A 21,141-nucleotide genomic window follows, 5' to 3' on the forward strand; every position below is an offset into this window, starting at 1 on the left:
ATCAGCCGATATGGATATGTATCACAATATAAATCAAATCACTTTCTGCTACACTTAAAGGTTTCTTTTTACTCATAAGTGACAGAATAAGGGAGTTATGGCCAAAATCACTAGCAGCTCAGAGCCTTGTGGACCGACACTAGGATGTTCACAACTTGCCAGGTGGGCACAAGGTGCTCAGACAGCTTTTAAAGTAATTTTAAAGTCATTATACATCCACACAGGTCCGGAACCCCCCACATGTTTGGCCCTTCAAAAAAGTACGAGGGGACAAATATATAAGCTAAAAAAAAATCAGACCCTTTACATTATTTGTCTGTTTAATTTAAATTGCAATAGAACTTTTTAATACAATTTTTAATAAAATTATATTTATCAAAGGATTATTCCCCTCCCTGAATGCAGGCAAATACATAAATAGAATACAAGAGTATATCACAGTGTTCATTCTGACAAGTGATTTTGATTTAGTTTTAGTCTTAGTCTTTCGACTAAAATGTATAATAGTTTTAGTTACATTTTAGTCTATCGGATATTATTCGTTTTAGTCTAGTTTAAGTCGATGAAAACTAACATTTTAGCCATTCAGATGTTATTATTTTTAGTCACATTTTAGTGTAGTCTTAGTCTAATAATTTTTGGTCATATAAAAAGTATGTATTACACATGTTTTACTGTTTTTCTATTTTAGATTTGTTGTTATTTTTAGATTATTTACTGCTTATGTTTATTAAAATAATAGCATTTAAATATTTTAAAGCAAGTAACCTGTAATGGAGGTGGGAGGAATAAAGTCACGAATAAAATATCGATAACATGTTATCACCCAGCACTAATTTATGATTTATTGATGACTAAACTAGAATTGGCAGATGCAAGAAAACAACTAAATCTCCTCCCACCCTCCCTCCCCCACAAAAGAAAACAGCAGTCCTTTAAACATGGTAAAGAAATGTTTTCATTTAATGAAAAAATATCAAAAACAGAAAACAAGCTTTTATATTTCACATAACTAAACATCACACATACCTCTATCCTTATTCTCTGACTCTTGCTTGCTCTCTTTCACACACACACACACACAAACACTTGCATGCTTGCTCTCTCGCGCTCTCTCTCACTAACACACAGAACTGACGTCTCAACACCCATGTTTTCGTAGCATCATCAGCCGTCTATAAAACGTATTTACTCTCACAACAGTGTCTCTGCTGGATTTATGAGCGAAAAGTGCTCAATCTGAATCCCCCTCCTCCACAGCGACCGCTCCCACAGCTCCAGCCAGCTCCTGTTCACTGCCCTTTAGCCGCTCACCTACACACAAGCACAAACGCATAAAAACAGAATGCAAGGATTTGTAAATCTCTTATTTACAGTAGAACACAACAAACTTCAGATGCTGGAATTAAGAAGTTTGCCCATTTCTTTAAAAACACTTATTTAGTTCATTTAGAACTTGACTGCAGTCCAGACGGGTCCATATCCACCATCGTGTAGCATCCTTTTTTCTTTTAAGAGCAGTGTGTAAAGGTGAGGGATGTGGGGAGAGCAGTAGCTGGAGTTTTGGGACAGGAATGTTCTCCTATACTTCTCTGATGGAGATCTTTATTGGATTTGTCCTTTCAATGATGCTTAGGTCAGGGGTGTCCAAACTACGGCCCACAGGCCATTTGCGGCCGTTTCCTTTTTTGGGGCCTGCGAGGTATATTAGAAATAGAATGAAAGTTGGCCCGCTTTTAAGCAGGTTTTTATAATGTGAGATTCAAAGTTTGAACGCTTGGTGTCAGAAACGGGCCAAAGAGTCTAAAAGCGAAGAGGGTGCGCATTTCTAGCACAAAAAAAACAGGGCAAAGAGTCTAAAAGCGGAGAGAGTGCGCATATCTAGAGCAGAAAAACGGGGCAAAAGAGTTTAAAGGGGAGAGAGTGCGCATTTCTAGCATAGGAAAACGGGGCAAAAGAGTTTAAAGGGGAGAGAGTGCGCATTTCTAGCATAGGAAAACGGGGCAAAGAGTCTAAAAGCGGAGAGAGTGCGCATTTCTAGCATAGGAAAACGGGGCAAAGAGTCTAAAAGCGGAGAGAGTGCGCATTTCTGGCGCAGAAAAACGGGCCAAAGAGTCTAAAAGTTGCCGTAATTAAGGAGTTTAATATTAAGAGACATATTGGAAAAATGTATTATTTAAAGTGGTATATTTCATTATTTGTTTTATTACAGAGTCTGTGGGCCGTGACTTCAAATATATTTCTCCTTCTGGCCGCCAACAAAAAAGTTTGGACACCCCTGGCCTATATTATTAGTGCTTATGGTCACAAAACAGTTTTGTATTTTGCATCGGTACAATTTAAATGAGCTCTGGCTCAGAAACACTGGCTTTTCTGGATGGTGTGGAGATGGCATGGCTTCTTCTCTGCATGATCCAGATTTAACCTGCATAAGTGGACGGTGAACTGAAATTTAATGATTCCTGGAAGTGTTCCTGAGTCCATGCAGTGATTCAGTACAGCATGTTTTAATGCATTGCCGCCTGAGGGCCCGAAGATCACCAGCATTCAGTACTGACCATCAGCCTTCTCCGTTACACACAGGGGTTTCTCCAGAGTCTCTGAACCTTTAGGATGATGTAAAGATTCTAGATGATGGGCTGTAGATGGTGAGATATTAGCTGAAAATTGCTCCTATTGCAGCTGTTTTTTATAAAGTACTACTTTTTTGCAGCCTTTTTAATTAATAAAGTCACAACTTTATTGAGATGTGTTGCTGCAACAAGTTTTAAATGAGGTAATGTTTCTCATGAAATTATTTAATTAAATGTCTCACTTACATGTTAGGTTTTATGTGTGTATATGTATATATATATATATATATATATATATATATATATATATATATATATATATATATATATATATAATATATTACTTTTATGAAATTAGGTAAGTATTTATGGGGGTTGTGTTTTACTAATTATTTGTCTCTTCCTTTCATGCTTTATTTATTGTTTTTGTTTGATTTACTCTTCAGCGTTTTCCTAATTATGATCTTATTTTGTAAAATTACTCATTCATCTTCTACTAACAATGATGTCACACCTCGATACCATCCTCATGATAAGAAGAAGAAGAAGAAGTAAACAACAACAATTCAAGCAGGTTTATTTTCCAGCTGTGTTCAGCTCTACAGTAAACACTGCAGGGTATAATTAGGTCAGTGAAGCTGCTGAAGGCCCGAGCAGAGGCTGGGGAAGTCTATCAGTCTGTGATGCTTTTATTCCAGGCCGACGGAGCCGTGAAGAGAGATAACTGTGCCCATGATGTCATCAAGAGCTGCCAAACCCTCAGGGGCTTTAAGAACCCACACAGCAATTACCCTCAAAACAGGATCCTCCTCATTACAGCAGCTCTTCACCAGGACTAGTTACAGCAGATCACCGCAACACCACAATCTATACCACCGCAGTGTGCACACGCTCTGTTCATACAACCCAGAGAGCACAAACACGTCTTTAACTGATTACAAACTAGTAACATATTTTTGCACTATAAGGTGCACTCAAAATGCTTTAATTTAACGCCAGTGCATCTTATGTATGAATTTTACCAGGTTGTAAGCAGCAGTAAAGCCACTCTGCTGAAGTACAGCGTTATACAGGATACATAACATAACAAGCAGTATTAGCATTAGCCACTAACCGCTATTTTCCTGTTCAGAGGTGAGTAGTATTGGCCTGTAGCCGGCTGCTAACCCCGGCTAGCACTACTAGAGCAGCATTGGCATTACCCCGCTAACAGTTAGCCACTAAGGCTACCGCTCCAGCTTTAGTGCTGGAGAAATTTGGGAATCTTAGCTTACTGTTAATAAACAGAAGCGCTTTATTTACCCAAATAAACAGTTTTCAGGAGAGAAACCTGTATAGATTAACATCCAGCGCTCTTTTAAAAGTCTTTTTTTTTTATTTTATTTTTTTACAGTTTTGTTTACGTACTTAGCTTTACTTAACTTAGTTAGCTTAGTTGGGAAGTGATCCGATTCTCTGCAAAAGTGATTCTGTTCTTTTGGAAAGTGATCCGGTTCTCTGTAAAAGTGATTTGGTTCTTTGGGAAGTGATCCGATTCTCTATATAAATGATTTGGTTCTTTGGGAAATGATTGGGTTCTCTGTGAAAGCGGTTTGGTTCTTTGGGAAATGATTGGGTGCTTTGTGAAAGCGATTCAGTTTCATGGGGAGTGATTAGATACTCTGTAAAAGCGATTTGGTTCTTTTGAAAAGTGATCCGATTATCTGTAAAAGCAATTTGGTTCTTTTGGAAAGTAATCTGATTCTCTGTAAAAGCGATTTGGTTCTTTGGTAAGTAATCTGATTCTCTGTAAAAGTGGTTTAGTTCTTTGGTAAGTGATCCAATTCTCTGTAAAAGTGGTTTGCTTCTTTGGTAACTGATCCGATTCTCTGTAAAAGTGGTTTGGTTCTTTGGTAAGTGATCCAATTTTCGTTAAATTGATGTGTTTTTTTGGGAAATGATTGGGTTCTCTGTGAAAGCGATTCAGTTCCATGGGATGTAATTAGATTTTATGTGAAAGCGATTTGACTCTTCGGAAAGTGATCCAATTCTCTGTAAAAGCAATTCTGTTCTTTGGGAAGTGATCTGACTGTCTAAAAGTGTTACAGTTTAGAGTGAAATTATTCAGTTCTCTGTAACACAATACCATTCTTTAGCAAAGTCAAATATTGAAGTAACTGAATTTTGTAACACTCACGTATGAGTTCAGCAATGGCTTTCTGAGTCCTTTTCTCGAGTTTCTCCAGTTTTTTAGCCACGTCTCTCTTCAGATCCCTACCGGAGAGATAACAGTTCATTAATATATTACAATTAAACCATTATAAAAGCAAGAGCAAATGTTCTAGACCCCTCACCAGTCTGGTTTTCTTGGAGCGAGGTTGGCCAGATCCTTAAAAACAAAAAAATACAATTAATTTAAAAAGTACTAATATAACAGTTGTATAAATTAAGAGATGTTTGCAGGAAGAAAGCATAAAATAAATCCTGGAACACTTCATCACTCTGTACCTCTGTGCCAAATAATATTTTAAGCTTTCTAGGAATGTATGGCAAAATTACAGAGAGATAAATGCTTCACCATCACAACTCTATTCTGATTTAGGGTTGTAATAAACAGGGCAATAAAATCACTCACCACTTCCTCTATCACAGGCTCAGGGTTTGCAGCTTCAAGCTGGTCTTTGACTTTATCTTCCACTGCAGGAATAAAACACAGGCAGGTAAGAAAGGCTTTACTGTGATGTGAGAGGTGTTAGATGGTTTAATACAAGACTTTTGCAGGACACAAACACAGCTGTGAGCTAAGCACCCGGTGGTCACATACTGGATATGCCATGCATGAAGTGAGAAGGCCATAATTAATTATTCTAATGTTTATACCGCAAATTAATCATGTTATCAAGATTACAGAACCTGTTTTTGTTTATCGACATAAACTTCAGTATCACTGACTTCAAAAAGTAGTTATATTATTATTTATTTATGATATAACAATATACCGTATTTTTCGCACTATAGATGCACTTAAAATTCTTACATTTTCCCAAAAATTGTCAGTGCGCCTCATAATCTGGTGCATCTTATGTATGAATTTTACCAGTCAGGTATTAAGGAGCAGTAAAGTCACTCTGCTAAAGTTCAGCGCTATACAGGAGTTTCAGTGAAGTTTCTCCAGAACTGAGACTGGAGCAGTATTAGCATTAGCTGGTAACCACGCTAAGCACTCTCTCTTTCTGCGTTCAAAGGGGATTATTTTAGGCCTGTAGTCTGCTGTTAACCCTGACTAGCACTGCTAGAGCAGCATTAGCATTAGCCGTTAACCGTGTTTAGCGCTAGCTCTTTTGCCGTTCAGAGATGAGTATATTGGACTGTAGCCTGCATGTTTACAATAAGCTACATTGGCTCTGGGTTCCTCAGTGTAGCGCTGTCAGGCAGCATTAACCGCTAACTATGGCTAGCGCTAGCAGTTAGCTGCTGATGCTGCTGCACAAACAGCTTCCTGTAAATAAACGGAAGCACTTTACTCCCCCAAATAAACTGTTTTCAGGAGAGAAATTTGTGTAGACTAACATCCAGTGCTCCTTTAACTTTAAAAGAAAATTTATAATAATAATAATATTTTTTTTTTCTTCAAGAATTACAGTTTTGTTTCCTTACCTTAGCTTTACAGACCTGCTAAATTAAAAGGAAAACATGACAACAACCCTGTTCCTTACTAGTGTCACATAATGCGTCTTATATTCTGGTGCGCTTTATAAATGAAAATAGACTAGAAAATAGACATTTATTAAAAATGCGCCTAGTCCAGTGCCCCTTATAGTGCAAAAAATATGGTATATTTCTCTCTCCTGCTCCTCCTGACACACACAGACGTACACAGTTGCTGTTGCTCTCCTAAAGCCTCTGTTAAACTTTTATTCAGCTCGTTAAAAGAGAATGCCAATATGCTTTCTTCAGAAAATTCAACCAAAAACAATCTGCATGTACGGAGTGATTTACAGATAAGAACTAAAAAGGTATTGGTTGATTGGTAGAGATGGCACAATCAGGTTGGTTTGGGATAGGTTCAACACACTAAGTGACTATATGCTCTACAAAACGGTTAAGCAAAAGTTAAAGGGTTAAGAACAATAGTTTTGAGTTATTAGAGCGCTGCATGGGCCTGTGTGTCCAGTATGCAACCGCATTTTCATGTCATGTTCTTTAATGTGCTAAGAAGTTGCCAAATGAGTACAGGTGTTAATGGGCTGATAAAGCAGGTAAAAAAAAGCTGGTTCTCACCTGAAGCAGGTTTAGCTTTGGGAACTTGTCTTTCCTTCAGTTCTTCATCTTCTGGGGTGTAGTTCCTCAGCTTCAGATCTCTACACACACAAACATACAAACATTATATTAAGATTGTTACACATACAATTTTGCTAGGGGTGCTAATGCTTTTACCTACAACTCTCTGTACTGTATTTGGGCAGAATGTAGGCTGGAAGGTTAAGTTCAGTGGTGGAGTCTTTGGTTCAAGTCCATATCTGGGTGGAGTCTCAATGTTACCACAGTGTTATTATACTTGTTTTGTCCTCAAGAAGCTACACTACAAATGCAGAAAATGCAGAAATACAATGCTCACCAAACTCATCGAGCTACTAATCGATACTAAAATCTCCTAAAAGTCTCTAGAAGTCGCTATATGACGTCATCGCCTAATTTGCATAATACATGTTTTTGAAGCTGTAAAGGATTAACATTGTGAGAGAAAAAAGTGAGTAAAATCACTCTAAATATGTTAGAAATGATACAAATAAAGGGAGAGAGAGGGGCGGGCTGCGCGCGGGAGAGGGGGCGGGGCTAAGCTCAGAGGAGCGTCGGTGGTTAAAATTAAAACTCTCAGAAAGTCGATTTTCATAAAAACACATTGTGCTTAACTGTAAAATCGAATTACTCTATAAAATCGATTAATCGCCCAGCTCTAGTAGGGCGTATAAAATCTCATGATCTCTAAACCCCTCTATCACAACTCCAGCCCCTTGAATCCTGATATTGTTATCTTGGAATATTCCCGTGCCATCAGGGAAGAAAAAAATCCATTGATGGAATAATCTGGTCTATATTCAGTATATTCAGGTAGTCAGCTGACCTCATTCTTTCAGCACATACTGTTGCTGAACCTAAACCTGCAGACCAACTGCAGCATCAACCCCACATCATTTACTTAGTTCAATCTAGGTGGCCACTTTTTTTGGCCAGGCAGTGTATACTGTGATATTAAAAATTACAGTAGTATTTTTTATTTAATTGGAAAATAAAAATTAGATATTTGAACATCTCTTGGATTACATCAAAATACAGCAATACATCTGAACTATTTAGGAGAAACTGTGAGAAGCTGGGGGACTTACACTTACTTTAGATCCAGCCCTTTGTACTAAGTATACTCCAACACAATATGATTGAAGGAAATTTGACCTATTTATTAAGAATCCTGCTTTTAATATCAAAATAATTATAACAGCAGCCTGGCTTAGGCCACAACCACCTAACACAATTTTTTTTTTAGAAAGATGGTGACATTAATACAAGCAATGGCAGAATTTAAGGGAAATTATATATTTTAAGGAAAACAATTTAAGTTAGTACATTTACTATCGTTTAAGCATCTCACTTGCAACGTTTGTTATAAGTCATTGTTAATGTACTGTATGTACTAAATAACAACTAACAAATACAGAATTAATTTTCACCAGATTTCACCAGACAATGATCCAATGTCACAATATCAATTATTAGGAATGCACCAAATGAACCTTTTTGGACAAAGTCTGAGTGCCACCTATTTTAACCACTGTATTAATTTTACAATATTATATTTTTAAATATTTTATTTTATTAGTTATTCTGTCTTTTCACTTATAGAGCCAAATGCTCGGTTAAACGGAATAGGAAATGACTTATGGTACAGCATAGTGTATAACCTAGGGTACAACCTATGGTACAACCTATGGTACAGTGTAAGGTAGAACCTAGGGAACAACATAGAAAAAAACATAATACTGCTTAGGGTATGACCTAAGTAATGACAAATGAAATAGTATAGGGTATGATTTAAGGTTCTTCCAGGGGTACAACAAGGATCTGATTCAGTACAGCAGGTCTCCAGCAGGGGGCAGTAAAAGCTCACTAATTTCCCATGCTGAAGCTGAAGAGCAGGACTGGTCAGACTGGCGGAGTGAGCAAACCAGCAGACAAAGCCTCCTTCTTCTTCTTTTGGCCCTTCACTGCAGATCATTAGCATGTAGCACCTGTTCCTCAGACTGCATCAGGGTCTCTGTTTCGTCCCTGGGTGGGGCGGGATTATTGTGGGTTGGGGTTATACATCTACAAATGTGCCATCTTAACATCAACATTTTCACAATCTACACCCTTTCAGTAACCCTTCAGGGGCTTCTGCACCCCCCAACCAACACTACAGCGGATCAGAGCTCATTATCAGAGGATTCCTCAGAGACACACCCTGATTCTGTGCTGATTAGAGGGGAGGAGCCAGGGGGCTACAGGGGGATACATCCATCACCACCCTCCCCCACACAAAGATACATCAAAAGCTTAGAAAAAATGAGCTCAACCAGAGCAGAGCTGAAGCAAAGAGAGACAATTTCTATAAGACCATTTTCAAACCTATGGATGGGTGGTTGCTGTGGTATTTTACTTTGTTTCAAGGGTGTAGCAAGGTGGTTTCTATTACGTTCCATATACTGTAGCTGCTTAGGTGTTACAAGGTGGCTGTCAAGATGATTGTAGGTGGTTGCTTCTCATGTTTTATGAGGCTGCTTAGTGGATACTATGGTATAGTTTCAAGCATGCCCCTAGGCAGATGCTACGGTATGTTATAGTGGTTGCTGTGGTATTTCCCTTTGTTTTAAGAGTGTAGCAAATTGGTTTCTATAACGATTCATATAATATAGCTTAATGCTTATGTTTTAGAAGGCTGTTAAGTGGTTACTATGGTAATATTTTAAGCATGTCCCTAGGCAGATGCTATGGTGGTTGCAGCGGTATTTCCATTTGTTTTGTTTTAAGCGTGGCTTTTATAAATGTTCCATATAATAAAGCTGCTTAGGTGTTAGAAGGTAGCTGCCAAGATGTTTATAGGTGGTTGCTCCTCATGTCTTAGGTGGCTGTTAAGTGGCTACTGTGGTGACACATTTCAAGTGTGTCGCTAGGCAGACGCAATGGTATGCTATGGTGGTTGCTGTGATATTTCCTTTTGTTTCAAGAGTGTAGCAAGTTGGTTTCTATAATATTCCATGCAGCTGCTTAGGTGTTACAAGGTAGATGCCAAGATGTATGTAGGTGGTAGCAAAGTGGTTACTATGGTATTAATGCAAGTCTATCACTAGGCAGATACTATGGTATTCTATGGTGGTTGCGGTGGTAATTCACTTTGTTTCAAGGAGTGTAGCAAATTAGTTTCTATGACGTTCAATATAATATAGCAGCTAAGGTGTTACAAGGTGGCTGCCAAGATGTTTGTAGGTTGTTGCGCTTCATGTTTTAGGTGGCTGCTAAGTGGTTACTGTGGCATCATTTCAAGTGTGTCGCTAGGCAGATACTATGGTATGCTATGGTGGTTGCTGTGATATTTCCCTTTGTTTTGAGAATGTAGCAAGGTGGTTTATATAATGTTCCATATAATATAGCTGCTTAGGTGTTACAAGGTAGCTGCCAAGAAGTTTGTAGGTGGTTGCAAAGTGGTTACTATGGCATCAATGCAAGTTTGTCACTAGGCAGATGCTATGGTTTGCTGTGGTAATTCAGCTTAGTTTTAAGAAGTATAGCTAGTTGGTTTGGTGTTACAAGGTGGCTGCCAAGATGTTTGTAGGTGGTTGCTGTTAAATTTTAGGTAGCTACTATGTTACTATGGGGTAATTTCAAGTGTGTCTCCAGCAGGATGCTATGGTATCCCAGGTTGCTTACGTGTTAGTAGATGGATACCATGGTGTAACAAGTGTTTGCCATGGTATCACTGGTTGTTGATATTGTATATTGATATGTGGTTGCTGTTGTGTTTCACATTGATACAAGAGTGATGACAAGGTGATTTCTCTATACAAGGTGAATTTTCCATATAATATAGCTGCTTGGGTGGCTGTAATAGTGTTTGTAGGTGGTTTCTCTAAACGTGTTAGATGGCTGTTACGGGATCGTTGGTTTCCCAGGCAATTCTAAGGGTGGTGCTATGAGCGCCCGACAGAGATCGACCCCAAACTGCAGCAGAGAACCAAACACACTTGAGGGAAAGACGGAGACAAAGGGCTGGAACTCCTCCCATCCTAAGTTTTCCTGGAGAAACTTCCTGACCACCTGCTGCAACAATACAGCTCCACGGTCATTCTTCATCTGCAGCATATTGGCAAACAACCCGGAGCTGCCGGAATGTCAACAGTCGGTTTTCCAGATCAGCCGAACACTTCAGTGTTAAAGAGCCTATATTCTAAAAACTAGAGCATGCAGTCAGTGTAAACACTGCTATAAATCTTAACTTTCCAGGCCATTTATGGAAACTACAATAAAATTACATTTACCCAACAATATCCAATGTTTATTTCAAGCTGTTCACACAGTCAGATATGGTTCACATTTAAAAAGACATTCGTCTGATGCACACTTCACGTGAAGTTTCGGTTTCGTCTTTGTCAGAACCTCAGGAGCTATGAATGAGTTCAGGCTGCAGCTGGGCTTAACATAGATAATTTACTTTTTGATTCAATTTTTGATCAATTTTGTTTTATATGTTTTTTTTTTGTGGGATACGAGTCCTCAGTCTAAATACCTAAATAGCTCAAGAACTGTGTAGAGAGCTTAATGGAATGGGTTTCCATGGCTGAGCAGCTCCATCCAAGCCTCATATCTTCAAACACAATGGAAGTGAGCAGATACTTTCGTCTATATAGTGTATCTCAGGCTGTTTTGTTTAAAAGCTACAGGCCACCCAACTCCTAGTACAAGCAGCCATCATCTCACACCTTGACTACTGCAATGCCCTGCTAACTGGCCTCCCGGCCTGCGTAGTAAAACCACTCCAGATGATCCAGAATGCAGCAGCACGTCTGGTCTTCAACCAGCCAAAAAGGGCACGTCACCCCGCTGCTCATTGAGCTCCATTGGCTACCAGATGATGCTCATATCAAATTCAAAGCTCTTACAATCGCCTACAAGGTGATGACAGATCAGGCTCCTTCCTACCTGCACTCGCTCCTGAAGGCTTACGCTTCCTCCCGGCCGCTGCGCTCCTCCAGTGAACGTCGCCTCGCTTTACCAAACATTCACACAAAGCTCCCCATTGTTCCCCAATGGTGGAACAAACTACCTTCTACTACCAGATCAGGAGAATCTCTCACTATCTTTAATAAACTCCTGAAGACTGAGCTCTTCAAAGAGCACTTACTCTCCTAACACCTCTAACACACTAACTACTTCTAACCTCATTTCCTTCTTCCCCTCCTTCACTCCTCTATCCTATTATTTCCCTTCGACTTCCTTTACGCCCTGTCTAAAAATGTTTTACCTTTAAACTTCTATTACTTTTGTACTTGACTAGTTATGTTCCACCCATTTGAACTAATATCTTAAGTGTAAACAAGTTTCCTCCCCTGGAGATTCTCATTTCTGCACAAAAGTGCCTGCACAAAACAGCACCACTGGGTATTAACAGCACTTCAGTGCAAGCCTCTGAATCCATCTGCCCAAAGAACACTGTTCCAAAAGCTCTGCTCTTTGTCTGGGTGTTCTCTGGAAAACTTCAGTCTTGCCCCGATGTTATTTTGACAGTAAAGGTTTCCTCCTTTCATGGCACAGCTTCAATAAAAAAAGCTAAGCTTGAGCAGTTTCTTTCTGATAAGAGCTCGCTGTAGGCCCTGTGAGGATATTTTAGGATCATTGGAGACTTCTTTACCCATCTTGGGCTAGAACGGTCTGACCTGGTCAGGAAAATTTCTAATAATTCAGAAACGCTTTGAATTTGGGGATGACTCCAATCTTAATCTGCATCTCTTATTATCTCTCAAAGGAAAATAATAATGGCAGCTGTTACAGCAGCCAAAAAACTGATATAGAAATTCTGTAATGGAGGAGAAATCTCTTTTAAAACACACTTTCTTATATATTTTTATTGACGTTCTTATGCTGAAGAGAGCCACTGCCAGACTATATTGTGCTAAAGCAGCTACAATCCAACTCTGATCAGGAGCTACTGCTTTCGTAAAAGATAAGCTATCCTGAAATAGACTATTATATATTAATATGTAGATACAGCTCTGGAAAAAAAAAATTAAAGACCACTTAAAAATGATGAGTTTCTTTGATTTTACCAAATTGAAAACCTCTGGAATATAATCAAGAGGAAGATGGATGATCACAAGCCATCAAACCAAGCTGAACTGCTTGAATTTTTGCACCAGGAGTAAAGGCATAAAGCTATCCAAAAGCAATGTGTAAGCCTGGTGGAGGAGAACACGCCAAGATGCTTGAAAACTGATTAAAAACCAGGGTTGTTCCACCAAATATCGATTTCTGAACTCTTAAACTTGAACTTGTCTTCTTTGCATTTTATGAGATCTGACAGTTCTGCATCTTTTTGTTTTTCAGCCATTTCTCATTTTCTGCAAATAAAATGCTCTAAATGGCAATATTTTTATTTGGAATTTGGGAAAAATGTTATCCATAGTTTATAGGATGGGTGTGTGTGTGCAGAATGTGTTGGGTTATTTACAGTATTTTAATCTTAGTGTTTGATTTTTTAATACCTTTGATTGTTTCTTTTTGTTGTACTTGCTCTTGAGGTAAAAAAGGAAAAAACAATAAAAAGATATTTAGAAAAAAAGAAATCTCCTTCCAAAATTCTCTGCAAAAAAGCAATATTCAGCACAATACCTGGAAAAACAACATGCTACAAACCAATTAATGTGAAGTATATAGAGACTCCAGCCACATAGGTGATAAGTGATGATGACAGGATGTAGTAAATTTGTTTAGTGCACTCAGTCACTAAACTGCAGTGTAAAACTGGACAAAACGAACCAGACTAAATATGTTTAGTATGCAATGTAACAAACACACAAACCTTGGGGCATTTTAAGATGTGAAAACATCCAAAAAGACGTTCTTCAGCTGTATGTTTAGTTATATTGCCTCCATCTCTCAATATGATTTACATGTTCCACACATTAGTACAGAAGAGGTGGAGTTTCAGTCGCGTTCTTAAACTGTGGTCGAGTTCTGCAATCTCTGACGCCACTGAATTGATCTGGTTCCATTGTTTTGAATGACGTCTATAATCTGAGAATCTTTTTGTGTCGTGTGAGAATAAACGTCAGCGTTTCTCCCTCACCCAGCCTTTCCGTCGGCCTACACACAAACCAGAGACAATGACACACATTCCACAGCCTCTCAGAGAAAAGAGGCGTTTCCTCATCAGACGCAGACTTCAGTGTTCGAGAGAGATTACACATACTGAAAATATTTCATCAGCAAAGAATCACTTCTGTGAAAAAAATATATCACAGTAACATCATTAACTGAGTGAGGGAGAAGGGAGTCGGCAGGGAGTGCCAACAAACGGCAAGTTTAAGTTCATTTTTACTCTCTACTCACTTATTCCAGCTGAGCTGTACAGAGCTATGATTGTAATCAATGTCACCATCTAATAACCCTCATATAAATCACACAGGCTATATTAGGAATAGTGCTGGTTCATTCGGTATACCGCAGGGTGAACTTGAACCGGTATGCGTTTCTCTCATACCACCATACCGCTAAAGGGCGCTGCGGAGCACCGTGCAGTACAGAACCGTCAGAGAAAAGCGTCAAACACTGGTCTAGCTCAGTCCTGCAGAGAAATCACAACACCTGCTGCTGCTGTTTCTACTGTATGAGTGTTTTTATCCCAGTAAAATAGAGCAGTAACTACAGTACTTTAAAATATATTAATAATGTAGCTTGAATGATGATTTGAATGTATTTGTTAACTGGAGAAAAAAGGGAATTCTAGCTGATTTAAATATTGTTATGTCTCTAATGGCGTCAGGAATAACATATAGTAAATTAATATTAAACTTGTATCTAACCTGTGCAATTTTTTTGAGAAATTTCTCTTTAAATACTTAAACATTGAGTATTTTAGGTTTGTTTATAGTGTTTATGGAACTATTTATTAAATTATTTAATTTTGTAAAGGAAGCCATGTTAAATTTGTTAGCATATCTCTTTTTAAGGTCCATTGTTTACATTATTTAGCTGTTTTTCTGATAATAAAGTCTGAATTCCTCATATATTGTGTCATTTTGTGGGACAAAGTAAACCCAATACTAATCAAAACCTTAATTTAAAGCCTTATGTGTTTTATATTATATAAACTCCTAACAGTACAGTAACACAGTAAAATAATAACAAAAATACCGTGATATACCGTGTAACAGTCAGAATCTTGAAAAATACAGTGATATGCATTTTTGCAATACCACCCAGCACTAATTCGGAGGAATAAAATAGAAAGAAAACTAGGAAATGGGCCACTTAGGAGAACTTATGCTGCTACAGCAGGGGTGTCCAAAATTTTTTGTTGGGGGCCAGAAGGAGAAATATATTTGAAGTCACGGACCACACTCGGTAATAAAACAAATAATGAAACATACCACTTTAAATAATACTGTTTTCCTGATTATTTCATTTACACACCATTTTACTTGACTATCTTTATCTTTTTCAAATTGATGTTTAATTTCACGATGTCTTTTAATATTAAACTCCTTAATTACGGCAACTTTTAGACTATTTTGCACCGTTTTTCTGCGCTAGAAATGCGCACCCTCTCCGCTTTTAGACTCTTTGGCCCGTTTCTGACACCTAGCATTCAAACTTTGAATCTCACAACTTTCATTCTATTTCTAAAATACCTTGCGGGCCGCTCCAAAAAAGGAAGCCGTAGTTTGGACACCCCTGTGCTACAGCATTAAATAAGCAATCTATACACTGCTGTCTACAGGTGTGTGTGTGTGAGTGTGTGTGAGTGAGTATGTGGTCACCTGTGTATGGAAGCTCTGTTTTGCAATATGAGCTGTGCTGCAATTTTAATGATGCCTGCTGAGTCACAGAGTGAGACACACCTTTAAACTTTCCAGCCTGGACCCAGCCTTCACTTAGACCAGCTTAAATAGAGACATTCTGAGACTACAAAAGCCTCTCTCACACACTTACACACACACACACACACACAAAACAGACCATACCGCACCAGTCCTCGCCTCTTTTCATTAGCTATCAGTTCAGTATAGGATACAGTTTAGTGTTTCTATTTATGTCCCGCCCCCACTTACATCACCATACTGCTCACACCCTTAGCCTCTCAGTGAGATCTCGGAGATCCTCACATGTGTACGTGCTCACACACACTCTCTCACACACACACACACACGAGCATGCTCGCACACACACTTATGCACGTATGTGCTCACGCACACACACACCGCTATGCTAAACTCTTGCTATGTGGTCACTTGATTAAAGCTAACCCTGCCTTAGACTTTTCAGTTTGTGTCCAAACCAAACTAGCAGGTGTAAAAGGGGGCGTGAACCACAGTTCAGACTAAAAGGCTGACCCCAGTCCAACTTTACTGAACCATGGTCCGCTTCTTTTGCCGTGTGAAACACTTTTATAGTACGTTTAGATTTTCAGACCAATTACAGGAAGCTGAGTCAGTCTTTAAACAAACCAGAGGAAAAAAAGAACTGGTGTCATGCTGAAATCTGTCTCCCCATGGCGTGCAGGCGCATCACGTAGCAGTCTGGACACAAACGCTTAGACTGGGTACGGTTGGTGGAAAAAATAAAGAGGCTGGCCATATTGTATAGCCTCACCTTTCCTAGCTTCATAATAACAATGGAACTTTATTACAACCGCGTTTTGTTTTTTGGGATTGAATGTTGTAAACGGGGTTTGAGCTCTTATATTAAACGCTTAAAACCAGGGTTCTCTCCTACCGTCAACATGAGAGGCTTCATCTTTTGAGCATGATTGTGGCACTTTCCTGCTGAAACTACAATATTTTTTTCCTAAGAATATCACTGGATGCATTTTAAGTTTTAAGAAATGTCAGCATTACATTAAAATTACAAATATATTAGTGGTGTTAATTACTTAAAAAAATAATTAAAATCACGATTTTTTTTTTTTAACTGGAATTTCCCAGTATTATTGTGAGGGGTGGTGTATTATAATATGAGTGAGAGTAAGAGTGAGAGAGAGAGAGAGAGAGAGAGAGAGAGGTAGAGAGAGAGAGAGAGAGAGAGAGAGAGAGGTAGAGAGAGAGAGGTAGAGAGAGAGAGGTAGAGAGAGAGACATTTTCTATGGCAGGGCACAATTTTAAAGCAGCGCCGGTTGTGGACAGTTTGAATTATCTGCGTTTCTGCGTGTGCTCTCTGCACTCTAGTTCTGCATTACCTTCACTGAAACCAAACCATGACTCCCTTACTGTAATGGTTCGTAAAGAATACACATACCCTTACACCCCTACTCATTCTGCTGCAGGAAGCAGGTTTACGTGAAGGGGAATCAGATTCTGATAGAAACCTAGAATTCAGCACAACACCTGGCAAAGCAACTCACCGAACTCATAACTTACAGTATAGAGAGACTCCACCCACATACCTGATGATGACAGGATGTAGTAAAGTACTTTAGTCTGCTCACTAAACTGTTGTGTGAAACCAAAACTAACTGGACCAAATATACTTAATACAACGTAACAAAGACATGAACCTTGGTACAAACTCTGGTCTAGACTATCAGGTGAGAAAACAGCCTACAAGTTGCTAAGGTATGGCCATAATGCTGAAACTGGAAAGAGTTAGATGTTACTGGTTGCTTGGATACTGTGGTTGTTAGACATCTGCTATAGTATCCCAGGTGGTAGTTATGGTTGCTAAATACTTGCTACGTTGTACCTAGATGGTTACCACATAAATGTTTATTACATTTAACAAAAGAAATGTAATAAAAAGCAACAATAATTTCAGAATAACAAACGCTGACCTGGTTTTTGATTATTTAAATTAAAAAACTCTTCTCCCTGCAATGTTTTTTTTTCGCAATTCTATTACATTTTTTAAGTATTATAAAGTCATACTTTAATGTAGCTTTTAATATTAGAGCTGTTCAATCCACAGACTGAGGAGATCCTCAATCCCCAGAGCCATAGAGTTAGACATATAAACATAGCACAAAAAGTAAAAGTGCTGTCTGTAATAACACATGCAAGTCCTGCTTAAAGTGCTTAAAATGACATGTAAATATTAAGAGAATTTAGATATTTGACCACTTTTTGTTCAAACGTTTACTTGGAAAATTCCAAAATAAAGTACAATAATGCAAATAAAATAGAAAAAGTTGTTTGTTGTTCTTGGTATGCAAGTATAAGTATATGAGCTTGCTTGAGGACTCTTACTATGAAGCCCACAACCGTAGATTAGCCACAATGGTGCAAACTGTCTTTCCAAGTTAAATTAACCACTGCTTTTTTATAATAGGTCGATGTCTTTGTGCTAGTTATATTAGTGGGTTCTGTGGTTTATTTATGACCCTCACAAAACCGGACTGCAGCTGTCGGCCCAATGCTAGCTAGACTGCTAATACCAGTGGAGATGGCTAATGGCTAACTGGTGATGCAGGATATATCGAACCGAAATAATTGTTATTGTGATAAATATCGATATCGCCTTATTGTCTAGCCCTAATTCAATTTAATCCACCAATCTGATCAGTTCCAGGTGGTTTATAGATCTACAGAAAAAGTAAACGGTAAATACTGTGTGTTCTGGACTCTGTACTGAACTGATCCCATTGTATCAGAGTGAACACTGGTAACAGAAGCAGTATAAACACCGCAATGAGTTTAAAAGGGAGACCTTCACTCCAGCGGCGGTGCCAAGCCTCCCTCTCTCCACTATAAACACTCAGTATAAACAGTGGAGAGCGGCCAGTGGAGACAGAGGCCTTGGTCAGAAATAGAGCTCACCTCAGATAAACACTGATCACAGCTCTGTACTGGGCTCTGTCGCCCAGGAGAGACAGTACCCACAGCTTAACACTGATAGGAGGACAGTTAACACTGAACTGGACATTCCTGTTTACAGAACCTTAGACAGAGCTGGATTTCATCCTCTAAAGAACGGACAAAATGTGTGTGCGTGTGTTTGTGTTTTAGAGGCAAACTGAAAATGTAGAGTAATTCAGAAACTGAAAACAGTGGCTGACGGCACTGTTCACCTGCACTGTTCACCTGCACTGTTCACCTGCACTGTTCACCTGCACTGTTCACCTGCACTGTTGTTTAACAACAGTTCACCACCACTACATAGTGGGTGGATTAAAAACAACACCAAATAAGCAACAGAAAAAAAAACACGACACAATAGTGTACTGCAAAACTAAAAATTTTGATACAAAACGATGTCGATATTTTGTTAAATCCCCAGTCAAGACATGTATCCGTCACATGTTTCTTTGGGTTACAATGATGCACAGGCATAGGGCTTTCTATGCCGATACTGGTACGGTACCTTAAATTCAATACCAATACCCAAACAGTAATTTTTTTTTCCGATACCGTTTTCTAAACTGCAATTAAAAAATACAAAAGGCGATAATTATTCTCACAAAATGAACATGAGTAATGTCATTTTTATACTGTCACCATGAAAGTATACCATTCTTTTGGATCTTGTTTTGGATCTCGCTCATTAATCATGGCCATACAACTCTGATTACTGCACAGACACTGCATAGAAAACACTGTTTGAAATCACAGCAGCAATATTTTCTACATTCAGTGTTAAAGCAGCTTTTTTCTGCACAAATGTAAAGGCTGGTCTGGTACACAGAACTTTCTTGCTGCATTTATCTTCTTGCTCCTGAACCAGACAGCTCTGACCAATCAGAGGAGACATGCTCATAAAGTTTGTTGGGGCAAATTTTGGTGCGTTAAGGTTTGCACCTGTGTGAAAACAAACTAAACAGATGGGGAAAAAGCTCCAAGTAAGCAAACTTACTCCACTGATTTAGACCAGAGAAACAAACAACACATGTGAACAGCCCTCAAAGACAATCAATTTAGGGGTTTGTTTATAGAGATTAGCTACAATCCAATTCCAACGTTAGTCTAGCATCTAATACTCCTTCAAACGTCTGTGTTTTTATATGTTGTTAGGTGTGTACAGTCCATACCTGTGCCTCTGTTCTGCTTCAGTTTCGTCCAGAGCTCTCTTGCTGTCCGGCTCTCCATCTGCTTGATCTTTTCCCTACAAAGAAAAATGATCTCTTTTAATTTTTTCACTCATAATTTTTTATCAGTTTTAACCAGATTTATTATATTATATGCTATGCTGTGTATTTTTTTGTTTTTTGCAGTTAGCCCTGAGAGTCAGGTCAGGTTATGATGTTGGATGATTAGCTGTGGCACTCTTACTCTCAAAACAGGGACTCACCTCTTCTCTTTCAGTGTTTTCTTTATTTTTATGATTTTTTCCATTGTAAATTTAATATTAAAGACATTAAAGCTATACATGAACACGTGCAGAATTAGTTTGTATACAAAAACAAACCACATTGTTTTTTATACCTTAGATTCTTTTGAATAGCATATTTATCTTTGAGGACAAATCTACACAGTCTTGGCATTTTAATCTCAGTGTCTTCGTGGGGTAGAGTGAACTGGAATAGTTTTTCCCAAATTATAAAGGTTGTTTAAAGGTTGCTTTTCCATCATCAAAAAAGTGTGACAGGGTTAAATGTGATAGGATTGGGTGTGACAGGGTTTAATGTGTTAAATTAAAGTGTCTATTTTACATGTGCCTAAAACTATACATGGGTCTATAATAACACGTAATGCTCCCATTCTTTTGCTTTGTTTAAATAATTTTATCGTATTTCAGTTAGCTTATTATTGTATTGCTTATTCATTTCCTTCCTATTCTTCTTATTATTACAAAATCTGAGTCTAAAATACACATAACCTATGTTTACTTAGATAACTCTTATTACCTCTAGATTGATATAGGTTATAAAGTGTTAGCTAGCTAGCTATGTGTCGAGCTAAACACAAAACTATTAACCTAGCTATAAAAAGACAACTAATATAGTTAACGTAACTAGTTAAGATGGGTTAACTCAGAAGTTTAAACAATAAACAATCTCAGTTAGCTCCGTTAGCTATGCTATGGTTGTTAGCAGCATGTTTAGCGAGCAGCTAATGCTATTAGCCTAGCACCTTCACACTACACTGCACTAGCCTAGCCTAGCTCTCCGCAGACCGCTCTGGTACCAGGCTGCGCTAAACAGCCCGCGGTGAACACCGGGAGCTCACCTGCAGCTGGCGGCCTCTCAGCGCCTTCAGCCGCTCCTTCCTCTTCAGCGCCTGTTCCTGCAGAGAGCCCACAGCCTGCTCCATCACCTCCACCAGCAGCTGCACCACAGCACGACCACCGGCTCCCAGCCTCCACTTCCCGGCCTGCCCAGCCTCCAGCTCCGAGCGCCGAGCACATCGAGCATTAA

At 38.7% G+C, this 21,141-nt stretch overlaps 1 protein-coding gene across 1 annotated transcript; it reads right to left on the reverse strand.

The window, feature by feature from the left end:
* Window positions 1–945: 945 nt before the first annotated feature.
* On the reverse strand, window positions 946–21,130 carry ccdc12 (coiled-coil domain containing 12). The gene is made up of 7 exons (XM_022674349.2): window positions 20,954–21,130; window positions 19,816–19,889; window positions 6,834–6,913; window positions 5,188–5,249; window positions 4,907–4,941; window positions 4,750–4,826; window positions 946–1,314 (listed from the first exon to the last, which is right to left on the reverse strand). Exons 1-7 carry the CDS (start codon window positions 21,035–21,037, stop codon window positions 1,235–1,237), a joined length of 492 nt encoding a protein of 163 aa, XP_022530070.1. The 5' UTR covers window positions 21,038–21,130; the 3' UTR covers window positions 946–1,234.
* Window positions 21,131–21,141: the final 11 nt, after the last annotated feature.

This window comes from Astyanax mexicanus, chromosome 6 (genome assembly GCF_023375975.1).
Source record: "Astyanax mexicanus isolate ESR-SI-001 chromosome 6, AstMex3_surface, whole genome shotgun sequence".
Classification (NCBI taxonomy): Eukaryota; Metazoa; Chordata; class Actinopteri; order Characiformes; family Acestrorhamphidae; genus Astyanax; species Astyanax mexicanus.